General features: G+C 32.8%; 4 protein-coding genes across 9 annotated transcripts; 3 read left to right on the top strand and 1 right to left on the bottom strand.

Moving 5' to 3' along the window:
• Positions 1-372: 372 nt before the first annotated feature.
• Ubc6 (ubiquitin conjugating enzyme 6) lies at positions 373-5,652 on the bottom strand. Of its 3 annotated transcripts, none has more exons than XM_012376605.2 (4): positions 4,702-5,652; positions 3,813-3,893; positions 3,337-3,541; positions 373-1,209 (listed from the first exon to the last, which is right to left on the bottom strand). In XM_012376605.2, exons 1-4 carry the CDS (start codon positions 4,743-4,745, stop codon positions 1,054-1,056), a joined length of 486 nt encoding a protein of 161 aa, XP_012232028.1. In that variant the 5' UTR covers positions 4,746-5,652; the 3' UTR covers positions 373-1,053. The 3 variants fall into 3 exon arrangements, with proteins under 3 accessions (XP_012232028.1, XP_012232030.1, XP_012232029.1); XM_012376607.2 differs by lacking the exon at positions 4,702-5,652 and adding an exon at positions 3,984-4,592; XM_012376606.2 differs by lacking the exon at positions 373-1,209 and adding an exon at positions 1,361-2,013 and having other exon boundaries at positions 4,702-5,636.
• A 619-nt stretch (positions 5,653-6,271) lies between these two features.
• On the top strand, positions 6,272-8,170 carry spict (magnesium transporter spict). Of its 2 annotated transcripts, XM_012376414.2 has the most exons (5): positions 6,272-6,461; positions 6,545-6,650; positions 6,799-6,918; positions 7,012-7,154; positions 7,230-8,170. In XM_012376414.2, exons 2-5 carry the CDS (start codon positions 6,551-6,553, stop codon positions 7,959-7,961), a joined length of 1,095 nt encoding a protein of 364 aa, XP_012231837.1. In that variant the 5' UTR covers positions 6,272-6,461; positions 6,545-6,550; the 3' UTR covers positions 7,962-8,170. The 2 variants fall into 2 exon arrangements, with proteins under 2 accessions (XP_012231837.1, XP_012231836.1); XM_012376413.2 differs by having other exon boundaries at positions 6,272-6,650.
• A 172-nt stretch (positions 8,171-8,342) lies between these two features.
• cni (protein cornichon) lies at positions 8,343-9,768 on the top strand. The gene is made up of 4 exons (XM_012376415.2): positions 8,343-8,499; positions 8,654-8,722; positions 8,830-9,086; positions 9,158-9,768. Exons 1-4 carry the CDS (start codon positions 8,419-8,421, stop codon positions 9,180-9,182), a joined length of 432 nt encoding a protein of 143 aa, XP_012231838.1. The 5' UTR covers positions 8,343-8,418; the 3' UTR covers positions 9,183-9,768.
• Positions 9,769-10,108: 340 nt separating this feature from the next.
• On the top strand, positions 10,109-13,603 carry beta-PheRS (phenylalanine--tRNA ligase beta subunit). Of its 3 annotated transcripts, none has more exons than XM_012376410.2 (13): positions 10,109-10,296; positions 10,418-10,576; positions 10,864-10,919; positions 11,004-11,158; positions 11,264-11,330; positions 11,407-11,673; positions 11,748-11,927; positions 12,064-12,239; positions 12,356-12,560; positions 12,637-12,717; positions 12,774-12,866; positions 12,936-13,215; positions 13,306-13,603. In XM_012376410.2, the coding sequence occupies exons 2-13, from the start codon at positions 10,519-10,521 to the stop codon at positions 13,455-13,457; spliced, it is 1,770 nt and encodes a 589-aa protein (XP_012231833.1). In that variant the 5' UTR covers positions 10,109-10,296; positions 10,418-10,518; the 3' UTR covers positions 13,458-13,603. The 3 variants fall into 3 exon arrangements, with proteins under 3 accessions (XP_012231833.1, XP_012231834.1, XP_067209813.1); XM_012376411.2 differs by having other exon boundaries at positions 10,407-10,576; XM_067353712.1 differs by having other exon boundaries at positions 10,109-10,342.
• Positions 13,604-13,642: the final 39 nt, after the last annotated feature.

The raw sequence follows: 13,642 nt of genomic DNA, 5'->3' as shown, positions 1-13,642 counted from the left end.
ACTTAATATTTTCTATTAGCTTAGAACGTTGATGACGAGTAAAAGATCTTTACAGCAGCAAAGTAGTCCAAAAAATACATGACTTATATTTTAATTATTTAAATATTAATGTAATAAGAAGTGAAAATAATAGTGTGTAAATAATTACAAAGTAAGTAGACTGAAATAAATAGATGCAATATTAAAAAGATCAACGAAATATATGTGGATTATAGTATATAATAGATATATAGTAGCTTTATCTTAAATACACTGTTTAAAAGTCACTTTTGTGAAAATTGAATGGATGTAAAATATTTCATACATTAGATACAAGCAGTTGTATTGACTTGTGTTGGAAAGAGAGTAAAGAATTCGTAAATACATCGCAACTTCTTTCTTGCAAAATTTATTAATTCAATACTATCCAATATGACATTTGTTTACAATCTAATACAAGCGTGACGCTCTATCGATAGATACGAAATCGAAAACGAGAAGTAACCACACTATTTTTTTATATTTTGCGCCATTACATGGTGAAAGTAGACTCTCCAGAAGCGACTTATAAACTTTCATATCCTTTAGCATAAATGTACTTCTCTCAAGCTCGTCTATACTTATAAAATAGCAACTCGGCTTGCTTGTGAGACTAACATATGGCGAAACATTGCACGGACGTTATTTTCTTTTATTCCTTACATCTCACACCTAACTAGTTATAAGAGTAAGACGTATTACATATTGTACTTATAAGTAAAAGATCACATAAGTCAACAGTGCGATTCCACGCCATTTCAGCTTGCTACACTTTTTTTCTTTTTTTTTTCCGTTATTTATTTTCTACAACAGAGTGAAAATCGTGCAGAGTCCTTTTGTCGCATCCTATGAATTGTGTATCGATACGCGGAATGTTCAGCGCGAAATATGGAGATATTGCATAACTGTAACGCACAACGTGTCAACCGAATATTACCCATTAATTATATAATATGGGATGGAGGGGCAATCTTTTATATTAAAGGACTTTGCGTTAGATCTCTTACGCGTCACAAGAAGGTGGCATACTTAATGTCAGCGGGGATCCTCCGTGTGACTCTCTTGGAAATTCAGCCAAGACTGTTCGACTACAGTAGCCACCCTCTTCTCGTACTCCCGTTTGTTCTCTTGATACAATTGCGCCGCTAAAGAGTTGGCTGGTGAATTAGGATTTGGTTCGTCCAAAAGCGACTGTAACACAAACAGTTCATAGATTTCCTCAGCGAATTAACTTCAGATACACGTCAGTAATTTTTCAACGAGGGGGACAATCGAATATGCACATAAGTACAAGCAGGACTGACAGGAGATCGAATATCAGGTTACAACAATTACTAGGCTATAAAGTGAAATTATGCATTTATTATTATTATTATGTATATATATTTTTATATATATGTATAATATATATATATTATATATATATATATATGTGTGTGTGAATTTTTGGGTACTGAAGTACTAGAATTCAATACCGAAGTACAATTTTCTGCGCCGCCGAACGGACACAGAAAAAAAAGGAAACAAAAATCCAAGAAAATAAGAAGCCAAATATTTTTTATACTCTAACATTTAATATAGTAACTAATTTTTTTCGTGTATCATCAGATATTCGAAATAAATAAATACGCAATTTTATAATAATTTATTATTCAACATCGTAAAAATTCGGTCTAACGTTGCACATTATCGTGGTAGTTCGATAGAGGCTTTCAGGAAGAAACATGCTAGGTGAGTTATTCTTTTTCTTGGTTTTTTTTTCTTTTAGCGTTAGCTCCTTGGTAAGGCTGCACGTTCTTCTCCCCTGTATCTGATGGCTGTTGGTGGCTGACCGATGCCGCGATAGCAGCATTCCGTTAACACCCGCAACTAATCCACAAAACTCTGCTCCACACAAGCCTTCACTCGCTTCTCGTACTCGCGTCGGTTCTCTTTGTACAGTTGTGCTGCCATTGAGTTGGCAGGTGAATTCGGGTTCGGGTCACTTAACAGCGACTGCAATCACATAAGTCTTTATTATAGTACTTTATTACAGAGGACATTCTGTTATCCTTTCGACTAAGTGCATGGTCGGAATCGTATAAATGAATGTGACACTGGAGAATCTGCAAAATGCCTTCCTTTTTATTTGTTTCATTCTACTTCGTCCTCGAATCGGCATGGAAAAAAAAACAAAAGTGCATAATCGGCAAGGCAATTAAACGTAAAGTTACATAGAGGAGTTACATTACACAAGTGTTATGCACAAATAATTTTGAATCAAAATCATGTGATTAGACTTTGCTGAATTGCAACCGCTGTTAAGGCAAAACGAACGATCCCTTCAGGCGTTTTTATCGGCATGATTAGCAAAGAAAGAGTCTCTCGAAAGCGATGTGTTAATGAAAAATATGTGAGTGATATTTTTTTAAGAAACTAGAACGCCAATGTGAATTGTGAAAAGTGGGGAAAAAGAAAAGAGGTACTCTATATCAGATCAAAAAAGTAAAATGTTCATGTTTCGTTTCGCTATGTTATTAACATTTATTAATTGCCATGCAATAGGAATGTATATCAGAATATAATACGTAATAATTGAATAATAGCGTTGTTATAAAATGATATCAAACTATAATTTATAATTTTGATTATGTATCTCATAATATAACGTTAGAATAATGAATTCAAAGTTTTCTTATGCCATTTTAATAGAATACATTAACTTTTGAATAATAAAATAATAAAAAATCTATGTCGTGTCAAAGAGATAAAGTAAAGTTTATCTCCTTGTAACAGGAAAAAATTAGAAGCATCATTATTATGTGCATATACAGGGTGATTCAAAATAACCTGATGTCCTTGCAATGCCATATTCTTGAGCGAATTCTGAGACGATTTTTCCTTTTACAAAATTTTGTCCGAAGCTTAGTTTTCGAGTTATAATTGAAAATAGTTTGCTACTTACGAGTCCGATACAACGGACAGACAGAGACGGTGTAATGTGTCATGAGACGATAGTAAACACTTGACAGTCTCATTATACGTTGCGCGTCCCTGCCTGCCCGTTGTACCGAACTCGTAAGTTGCTATCTATTTTCAATTATAACTCGAAAACTAAGCTTCGGACAAAATTTTGTAAAAGGAAAAATCGTCTCAGAATTCGTTCAAGAATATGGCATTGCAAGGACATCAGGTTATTTTGAATCACCCTGTATATTGATGAATTATTAATTCATTAAAATGTCACAATTTTCTAAAGTGTCATTGGCTAACTATTAAAAATATAAAAAAAAGAAATGTCGAAACATGTTTTGCAATAAAGAATAAAAGAAAACATACCTGTATAGATGTTAAAATAGCTGAGACGTCGTAAGTAGGACTCCAGCGATTTTGAAGTATGTCAAGACAGATTCCACCATCCGCGTATACGTTTGGATGGAACATCTTACTAACAAATCTTACTGTGGGAGGTTTATTTGGATATTCTTCTGTAAATTCTATTGTAAGTTTAAATGTGCCATCTTCGAATGGAGTGTCATGTGGTCTGAAACACATGTAAACATTCTTTTATTAAAACTAACACTCAAACATACACTTAAAATAATGATATATTTAATCTTATCTCATCATTGCGAAACTAAAAATGAATGTTATCTCTAATTGCTCCTACATATTTCACAAAACAAGATGTCTCAAGAAAAACTTCTTTATATTGAACATATTTATAGCTCAAGATAAAGATGTTTTCCTGAATTGAAAAAAAGGATATAAATTTGTTCAGAGAGCAATTCCATTGAAAAATCACATTGTCTTACCCAAATATAACTGCATTCCATATCATAATATTATTGTCTGTCGGAGCACCTGACACTCCAGTTGGAGGATCTTCCTGTAATCTTTAGAAAAATAACAATTTCAAAAACTTTGTATTGCACACAAAACTTCATTTGTTACATAAAAATACTTTATATAAACAAGTATATTACTTATATTTTTATATAGATAATATTCATGTTGCATCTGTATGTTTCATATATTATTCATATATATAGCATTGTTCATTATCACAAAACTTTCATTACAGTCTGATGGATCGTCCATAAAGCAAATAACTCAGTTAACATAATGGAAAAATTTAATGGAAAATTTTCAATTTATTCTTAACACTTTCATCATTGTTTGCATTAACGAGTTTATTATGTATTTAATAAACTTTCTTTATAGTGAAACTTTTCGTTTGCTGAAAAATATCTTATCCAATTTCGCATGCAAAAATTGCCGAGTATGAATCACTATTCGAGTTTGACTATGGTGTCATCGCGCAAAGATTCGCGTGAGATTGTTCCAGAAACGATAAGAAGACCGATCGCGAGGAACCCCGCGGGGTCCACTCGAACCATCGCGCAAAAAGAGACACGGTGTTTGTTTATCGGGTCAGAAACGAGGGGAAAGGGAGGAGAAGGTTGTAGGCAGAGGACAAGTCTGGCAAAAGAGACGCATCACAAAAACATGACATTAGCTAATAATAAACACGACTGATGCGTCTCGTGAGGGAAAGTTGCGTGATCCCGAGGACTGACTGAATCAAAGTCGAGTCGAATCGAAGTGCACCAGGAGCCGCTGCGCTTACAATGGCGTTATACATCGAGAGCGTGATCGAACAGACGGATGGACGGATAGACGAGCGGCATATTAATATCGTACCTCTTGAAGTCTCTCATTAGTCTTCTCCTCGCAGGGGTGGACATCCCTTACGAATGAGCTCCCTGCTAATTTTCTTAAACAATGATGATGATGGATCACACGAGAGGCTCTTTCTCACTCTCTTTTTCGTCGTGGGTGTATGTGTGCGCGCGCGTATATGTATGAACCGACCGACGGCGATGACGACTGTGACGCGACGAATACGACGACGACGACGACCACGACGACGACCTCCTTCCTTTTTCGCACCTTGTGAGCGTTGTCTAACCAACAGCACAGAGTCGAATGAAAGAAATCACGGTACTCACACGCGAGTCCTGTACGTGTACGGGCTTACGTACGTCGTAGGAAAATGCACATACGATACACACAATCCATACGCACGCTCTCTCTCTTTCTCACACACCCATTCGCGCGCGCGCTTACGCACGCACACGCGGACGGAGACGAGGGTTATTTCTTACGAGGCTCTGGATTTGCGAAGTCGAGAGAGGGAGAGAGACAGAGAGAGGGAAATGGAGACAGCAGAAGGGGGGGTAGAGAGCGCGAGAGAGTGAGAAGGAGAGAGCCCGTTGTTTGACTCGTCCTTTGCCTTTTGTCAAGTCGCGTCCGTGAAGGCCGCTCTGTTTTCCTCGCGATACCGTTACGAAGACGCGGTGAAATTTGGCTTCCACCGGGTACGCTGATAATGATGACGGTGTTATCACTCTGTGACTCCGTCCGTGTTCTGCGACCTCGAGCTTCCACTTCGATCGCGAGCGTGCGTACTTGCGCGATTCGAAACTCCGATCTCTTTATACGTAGTGTGCTCGAGCATCCGCCGAGACCTTTTAGTCGCTCTCCCGCAATCGTTCTCGAGGAAAATTATTCTCGCCGACTGCTTGCTGCCAAACGGTACGCTCGGACAGCTGGACGGCGCGATGTATGGGTGGGGAGAAATGAGCTGTCTCGCGCTGCGATCGCAGCGAGTGACGTCACCGTGGGATTGCACGAACGATGGCGATGGCCAATCAATCTTCCGTTTTCCCGGAAATAATAGATACGCGACAGCTGGCTGACTGGCTTCACCGGCTTTTCCGGAAATGCATTTGCATATAAATATCTGCTGAGAGATATTTATAAATAGCTCGCGATATTTAGATCTATACGTTAGAGTTAATATAGATTGACATCAGATTTACCTTGTCGTGAAGTTACGTACGCTTACAGCGTCTATGCTTGCATGTGACGCAGAACTGTATTTCACAGTTTATCTATTTGATATGCATAAAAGATATCGAAAGATAAACAAGATTAAAAAACAAATAATAGCTCATATAATATTAAATAAATAAATATTAGGTTGAGTTAACTAATACATACAATCATGATACATATAAATCTATAGACCTGAAAGTTCTAATAAAATTATGTAATCTAATACGTTAATGTCTAACTAGGAAACATCCGACACCCAATAAGAAGATTTCTTTTTCTAGAAATAAAAAATTGTTATCTAGAAAATGCATTTTCTGAATGTTGTCACCGTGATCGAAATTTCCCTACGTATTCATTAAATAGGGAATATTTATGTATTGGCAGCAATGCTTTATTCAATATTTCTAGTATTTCTCTATCTTTACAAAACATTGTAGAATGATGAGATACTAAAGTTATGAACAATGCCAACGGAAATGTCATTCTAACATCTTATCTATTGCAAAAAGTATTTATCAACGTTATCAATATGTGAATGAAGGCATCTTATCAGTTTGCGAAATGTAATTGACAAGAAGTTAAAACATAACCAAGAAATTGAAACCAGAATTAACTTCAGTTAAATCAATCAATTTTAATTTGACAGTGAAATATGGGTTCTACAACAGAAATGATACACAACGTTACTAATTACGACACGACAAGTTTTTATATCGGTTTAGGACTAGCAATTAGTTCTAGTGGCTTTATAGGTTAGTAATTCAACAAATCATTTTATTTATATTTAGTAACAATTAATATCTAATTAATTACATTAATGAATAAATCAATTATTAAAAGGAACAAAAAAATTTAATATTAGAGGAATAGATTTTGATTTGTTTTATTATTTTAACTTAGGTGCCAGTTTTATTATAAAGAAAAAAGCACTAATCCAACTTCAGAGATATGGAGTACGTGCATCGTCTGGAGGTTTTGGCTATTTAAAAGAATGGATATGGTGGGCTGGTTTGTTATCTAGTATGTATAAATCTCAAAAGAATTGAAATATTTTAAAGGTTACAAATTTTTTGTGTAATATTTATTTAAAAACATTTAATATGAACATTATAGTGGGAATAGGAGAAGCAGCAAACTTTGTTGCATACGCATTTGCACCTGCGTCGCTTGTAACACCATTAGGTGCATTGAGTGTTCTAGTATCAGCAGTTTTAGCATCCAAGTATCTTAATGAGAAACTAAATCTACTAGGAAAGGTGAGAGATGTCTTTAGAAAGAAATGTTAATATTAACTTTTATCAGTATAATTAATATTAAAATTTGTTTTTTAGATTGGTTGTTTGCTATGCATCTTAGGTTCTACCATAATAGTATTACACTCCCCCAAAGAAGAAGAAGTTAGCAGTTTAAGTGAATTGGTTGTCAAAATCAGGGAACCAGGTTATGTATCTTATGTTCTGATTGTAATAATATGCACCTTGTCAATCATATTTCACTTTGGACCAGCATATGGCAAGCAACATATTTTGGTATATATTTGTCTGTGCTCCTCTGTCGGTTCTTTAACTGTCATGAGTTGCAAAGGTCTAGGTTTGGCGTTGAAGGAGACTATCTCAGGTGGAGAGAACGCGTTTGCTAATTGGTTGACATGGGTCTTTATATTTAGCGTTATTCTTTGCATCATGGTACAAATGAATTATTTGAACAAATCACTGGACTTGTTTGACACATCGATTGTGACACCAATCTATTATGTCTTCTTTACAACTCTAGTAATAATAGCATCTGCAATATTGTTCAGAGAATGGGAAAAGATGAGTGTAGAGGACACCTTGGGTGCCTCCTGTGGTTTCTTTGTAATTATAATCGCTATATTCCTATTGAACGCTTTTAAAGAAATGGATATATATTACAATAATATTAAACATATGTTAAGACCCAAGAGGGAAATATTTTTTAATTATAATTCAAGATGGGACAATCAAGAAAGAGTAACGACTCGAGTGGAATCTCAACACTTGCTTAATCCTACTTACAGTACAGATCTTACTAGAACTATCTAAGGTTTATTTTCATAGAAATATGTACAGTAAGATATACACTTGATTGTATAGCAATTATAATTGTTAAGAAAATAATTTATTTTTATCGTTTCTAATTAATTGTAAATATGCAATTGCTTTAGAAAGCAATAAAATGCTTAAAAAATATTTATTGTAAATTATGAGTTACATGCTTTTGCCGGTATTAAAAAATAAAGATTTTTAAAACAGCCCGTTTATATTTATGTTACAGCCATTCGTGTGATACTTAAAAAAAAGAAGCATTATATTAATTTAATAATTAATCTGCAATTCATATTTGCATTTGAATGATAACCAATCACGCGAAAGTATAAAGCAGAAGTTGTCGCATTTCTATATCAAATGAAGTAAAGTGAGGTTCGTCACGTGATATACTTGATATTGGATTCATTGCTGGATTTCGCTACATAACCATTACATACAAAATTGATACAAAATGGCGTTCAATTTTGCCGCTTCCTCATACATCGTAGCGTTAATTGGCGATGCGTTTTTAGTATTTTTCGCGATATTTCACGTACGTGTTTGGCGCGATGAGTTCACGTAGTAATTTATAACAGTGAGAATCATAACAGGCGTTTATACGCCGACACTTAAATATAACCTCAACCTCAACAATGATGCGCGTATATTATTACGTGTGCGATTAAATAACATATAAAATCTTTCAGGTAATCACATTCGATGAGTTAAAGACTGGGTACAAAAATCCAATCGATCAGTGTAATAATTTAAATCCGGTAAGATGGTCAAGTTGACCTCTGATGCATCAGCTATTTACATTGTTTATACAAGACATAACAATATTATATAATAAATTTGTTTTATCATTGCATCATGATTTCAGTTGGTTCTGCCGGAGTATTTATTGCACATGGTAATTAATGTTTTGTTTCTACTGAGCGAACAATACTTTTCACTATTCATCAACATTCCCTTGATGGCCTATCATGTTTGGCGATATATAAATAGACCTGTGATGTCGGAGTGCGGTTTGTATGATCCTACCAGCATTATGAACGCTTATGATTTATCTGTGTACCAAAGAGAAGGATGGGTTAAGCTAGCGTTCTATCTTCTTTCCTTTTTCTATTATTTGTATGGGTAAGTTATCATATGGCATCAAAGTTATTTAAAATTAAAAATTCTTAATACTTATATCATTTATATTATAGGATGATCAGCACATTAATCAATTGAAACGAGTGATTATTGAAATCAATAAGGGTTTTCCATTTTCTGTATACATTTATGTGGTTCAATGCCAAACAGTGAGTTGTTTATTGGAAGTACAAGCGGCATTTAATTAACTTATCTTAATGAAGGTTTTGTAATGATATATAGCATGGAAGAAAAGTCCCTCAGATATATTTCAGTAAATTTTATAAGTCATATTCATAATCTAAATACTTTTCCGAGAATGCATATATTTAGTCAAGTATTATTTACAGAAATACGAACCATATAGTCAAGAGATATTTTGTGAGTTTAAATATTATTTGTGCTTTGTGTCAGATTTAAAGGAAGATGAACTGAATGAACAAATAATTTTTGCTCATATTTTGATAAAAGTGATACACGTTTGAGTTGAATATGAAACAATACATTAGATTTAATAGCTTTTGACATTTTTATACATAAAACATTTTTATTTTATGTACAAAATTAAAATAGGCATTAGAGTATATTTCGGCTAACATTTTGTATATCCCATAATTCGGAAGTATATGTTGTACGATTAAATGAAAAATACAGTTGTTAATAAAAGAAAATAAGTAATATATAATTGTATAACAATTTTTATACAAACACAATATATTAACACAGTAATATATTTATGAATTTACCCTTTTCTCAATATATTGCGTGTAAACATTGTAAATTAGCACAAGGTCTTAAGTTTTTAATTAAAATTTTTCGCTTTCTCATGTCCGATCTAAATTAAATTCAAATGCATAATGCATTTTGCGCAAGTTAACCTACAATGATAAAACATTGCAAAACTTGCATTTTTAATTGTATTTAGAATAAAATAAATATTCTTTCTTCAAAAAAATAAGAAAAAGAAACAAAAGTTACTGCAGAAATTGTAATTAAATAAATAAATTCAGCGATACTGAATGATTCTGTTTTTCTCATCATGTTTAATATTGCTTTTCACATATTACATTTTATTCGTGTTGGATACGTTACTACACGTTGACTTACGTGCCGGCTGATGTAACAAGAGGAAGCTTGCTCGTTAGTTCCATGTGTGTAACGATCTTTTTGACAATAGATCGTAATAATCAGTATTATAACATCAAATGAAAAGGTTTGATAATTAATTGACATTGAAATTAAGAAATAATCTTAATCTAGTAAGCGCAATCTGTTTTGGTAGTATTTCCTAACCTAAAAATTTCATGTCACTGCTAATTATAGGTTAATTATAGGTGAACAATTGGAAATTAACGAGAAAGCTGATATTTTAATGACAAAGAAACAATAGAAACAGTGATTTATTTGCCTATTCAAAGATTGCTGTAATTTAAAAATGCCGACTATTGCAGTGAAACGTGATTTATTATTCCAAGCATTGGGCAAGACGTATTGTAAGTAAGATAATGCAGAAGTAACCATATTATCCATGTAACATTACTAATCTTTAAAAAAAAAAACTATCATATGAATTGTACTATTTAATTTTGGATTAACTTTTATTATAACATTGTTACATTATATCATATTACAATATAAATAAATATTTTTAAATATTATATAATATAAATAAATATTTTTATTGCCTTTATTCTCATCATTATATATTAATTTCTTTGTTACAATTGATCTTATTTTTAGAAGGCATCTTTGAATATATTAAATTTGAATTTTTTTCCAGCGGATGATGAGTTCCAAGACTTGTGTTTCAAATTTGGTTTAGAACTAGATGAAGTGGTAAGTAATAAATTCTGAATTCTATCTCATTATTAATATATCTATATTACAACTCACAATAATTATTGAATTTTTTATAAACAGACAACAGAGAAACAGATGATAGCAAGAGAACAAGGTTCTGACCAAGATATAGATGCGTCTGAAGAAATTATCTATAAAATTGATATACCTGCTAATAGATATGACCTCTTGTGCCTGGAAAGTCTAAGCATTGGACTGCTTATATTTTTAAACAAGTAAGTATTGTACACTTTGTATTTTTATAGGTTCAATTTTATTATTTCCTAAATATCTTATTCATAATTTAATATATAAAATATCTTATTCTTTTTCTTAAATAGCATATCTATTCCACACTACAAGGCGCTAAAACCAAAAAAGATGGAAAAGATTGTAATGAGTCCAGAGGTATGTATAATATTTTCAGAACATTAATTATCACGATTTGTTTTATATTAAATAATTATTTTGTCATGTTTTTCAGTGCTTGAAAGTAAGAGGACATATAGTTGCAGCAATTTTGCGAGATGTTACTTTTACACAGGATTCTTATAATAGTTTTATCGATCTTCAAGACAAGTTGCATCAGAACATAGGAAGAAAGCGTAGCCTAGTTTCTATTGGCACTCATGATTTCGATACAATTAAAGGCCCATTTCTTTATGATGCAAAACCGCCATCTGAGATATGTTTCAAACCACTCAATCAAAATAAAGAATATACAGGAGAAGAGATTATGCAATTGTATGCAGTAAGTATATAATTTCGCTACATTTCTGGATTCTAGAAAACTTGTTATAAATATGTCTAATTTAATATTTACAGACGCATGCACAACTGAAACAGTATTTACCCATCATAAAAGATAGTCCTGTTTATCCTGTCGTATATGATAGTAATGGAGTTGTTTTATCTCTTCCTCCTATCATCAATGGAGATCATACAAAAATTACGCTTAACACGAAAAACATTTTTATTGAATGCACTGCAACTGATCTCACAAAGGTACGTTGTCGTATTATTTGTAATACATGTATTTTTTTTGTAATCAACATTTAAAGAAATGTTATAATTAAAAAATAAAATACATGTAACTAATATTTATTAATACACATAATAATGCACATTAAAAATTTTATAGGCAAGAATAGTGCTGGACACTATAGTCTGTGCTTTCAGTCAGCATTGCAAAAAGAAATATACAGTTGAAATTGTAGAAGTAGTGTATCCTGATAATAAAACTTTTTATTATCCGGATTTAAAGTATCGGACAGAAGAAATTGACTGTAACAAAGCGACAAATTACGTTGGTATTAAGTAAGTGATTGATTTTTTTATTATAGACGTTATTAATAATGATAATCAATAAAAAAGACAGTTATTTAAAAGCTTCCATGTATACTGCTTGTACATGTACAATATAATTTTTATAGACAAACACCAAAAGAGGTTGCAGAATTATTATCGAAAATGTCTTTAAAATCTAAGGTGAAGGATAATGATAAATTAGAGGTAGAAATACCACCAACAAGACACGATGTAATACATCCCTGTGACATTTATGAAGACATCGCCATCGCCTATGGATATAACAATATAAAAAAAACTGTACCATATATGTCGACAATTGCAGCAGAGGTAAATTTAAGGAATTTTCTGATTGAATGTAATTTTATATATTAACATACTATTTATATGCATATGTGAATCATAGTTTCCACTCAACAAACTCACCGACCAAATTCGAATAGAGCTGGCGCAGGCAGGCTTCACCGAAGCGTTAACTTTCTCTTTGGTAAGTTCTTAAAAAAAATTTAATGTAAATTGTTTTTAATATTGTGTACTTTACAGTGTTCACGAGAGGATGTAGCGGATAAATTGGGACGTAAGATAGAAGATATACCAGCAGTCCACATATCCAATCCAAAAACTCTGGAATTCCAGGTAAACTAATTGATATAATGTTGAGCATATATATATATATATATATTAATGAATAAATTCTTGTTGCAGATTGCGCGTACTACACTCTTACCAGGGTTACTTAAAACGATATCTTCGAATAAGAAAATGCCATTGCCTCATAAATTATTTGAAGTTTCCGACGTTGTATTGCGAGACAATACAGCGGAAGTCGGTGCGCGCAACAATCGTCGTTTATGTGCGGTATATGCTAATAAATCGGCTGGTTTCGAGATCATTCATGGCCTAGTAGACAGAGTGTTATTATTATTAGAGGTTCCATGGAGCACTAACAAAGACAACACTGGATATTATCTGCGCGCAGCTGATGGTAAAATACAATATTCTTTTTAAAAATATAACTGATAATGAAACGGATATAAAATATTAAAGTTCACGAACGATATTCCTGTTTTTATAGATCCAGCATTCTTTCCTCAGCGATGCGCCGAAATTGTCTGTTACGGCGAAGTGATAGGAAGAATGGGAGTTTTACATCCGGATGTACTTTCGAAGTTTGACTTGAATATTCCATGTTCCGCAATGGAAATAGATATAGAATCATTTTTGTAATGAAAGTAAACAAGTAACAATATGAATTTGGCTCAAACAAGAATTTAACTTATTAATCTTGGATTGTATTCGTATCTTGAAAGAAATTTGTGATAATGTAATTTATCTGGTTTATTTATAAAAGTTTATTGATACATTTTTAAGCACGTTAATTATATTAAAATGCTTCTCATGACTTTTGGTAA

This window comes from Linepithema humile, chromosome 4 (assembly GCF_040581485.1).
Source record: "Linepithema humile isolate Giens D197 chromosome 4, Lhum_UNIL_v1.0, whole genome shotgun sequence".
NCBI lineage: Eukaryota > Metazoa > Arthropoda > Insecta > Hymenoptera > Formicidae > Linepithema > Linepithema humile.
The sequence above is the reverse complement of the archived record's forward strand: the minus strand, read 5'-3'. Positions and strand labels throughout refer to the sequence as shown.

What these genes read in the sequence shown, in the direction of transcription:
- Ubc6 (XM_012376605.2), bottom strand. Translation starts at nt 4,745, where the DNA reads ATGTCCACCCCTGCGAGGAGAAGACTAATGAGAGACTTCAAGAG. An exon ending in CTAATGAGAGACTTCAAGAG is followed by an intron (nt 3,894 to 4,701) that starts GTACGATATTAA and finishes ATTTTTCTAAAG; the next exon opens with ATTACAGGAAGATCCTCCAA. An exon ending in TGGAATGCAGTTATATTTGG is followed by an intron (nt 3,542 to 3,812) that starts GTAAGACAATGT and finishes CATGTGTTTCAG; the next exon opens with ACCACATGACACTCCATTCG.
- spict (XM_012376414.2), top strand. Translation starts at nt 6,551, where the DNA reads ATGGGTTCTACAACAGAAATGATACACAACGTTACTAATTACGACACG. An exon ending in TAGTTCTAGTGGCTTTATAG is followed by an intron (nt 6,651 to 6,798) that starts GTTAGTAATTCA and finishes ATTTTAACTTAG; the next exon opens with GTGCCAGTTTTATTATAAAG. An exon ending in AACTAAATCTACTAGGAAAG is followed by an intron (nt 7,155 to 7,229) that starts GTGAGAGATGTC and finishes TTTGTTTTTTAG; the next exon opens with ATTGGTTGTTTGCTATGCAT.
- cni (XM_012376415.2), top strand. Translation starts at nt 8,419, where the DNA reads ATGGCGTTCAATTTTGCCGCTTCCTCATACATCGTAGCGTTAATTGGC. An exon ending in AGTGTAATAATTTAAATCCG is followed by an intron (nt 8,723 to 8,829) that starts GTAAGATGGTCA and finishes TCATGATTTCAG; the next exon opens with TTGGTTCTGCCGGAGTATTT. An exon ending in TTTTTCTATTATTTGTATGG is followed by an intron (nt 9,087 to 9,157) that starts GTAAGTTATCAT and finishes TTTATATTATAG; the next exon opens with GATGATCAGCACATTAATCA.
- beta-PheRS (XM_012376410.2), top strand. Translation starts at nt 10,519, where the DNA reads ATGCCGACTATTGCAGTGAAACGTGATTTATTATTCCAAGCATTGGGC. An exon ending in CTGCAACTGATCTCACAAAG is followed by an intron (nt 11,928 to 12,063) that starts GTACGTTGTCGT and finishes AAAATTTTATAG; the next exon opens with GCAAGAATAGTGCTGGACAC. An exon ending in AAGCGTTAACTTTCTCTTTG is followed by an intron (nt 12,718 to 12,773) that starts GTAAGTTCTTAA and finishes TGTACTTTACAG; the next exon opens with TGTTCACGAGAGGATGTAGC.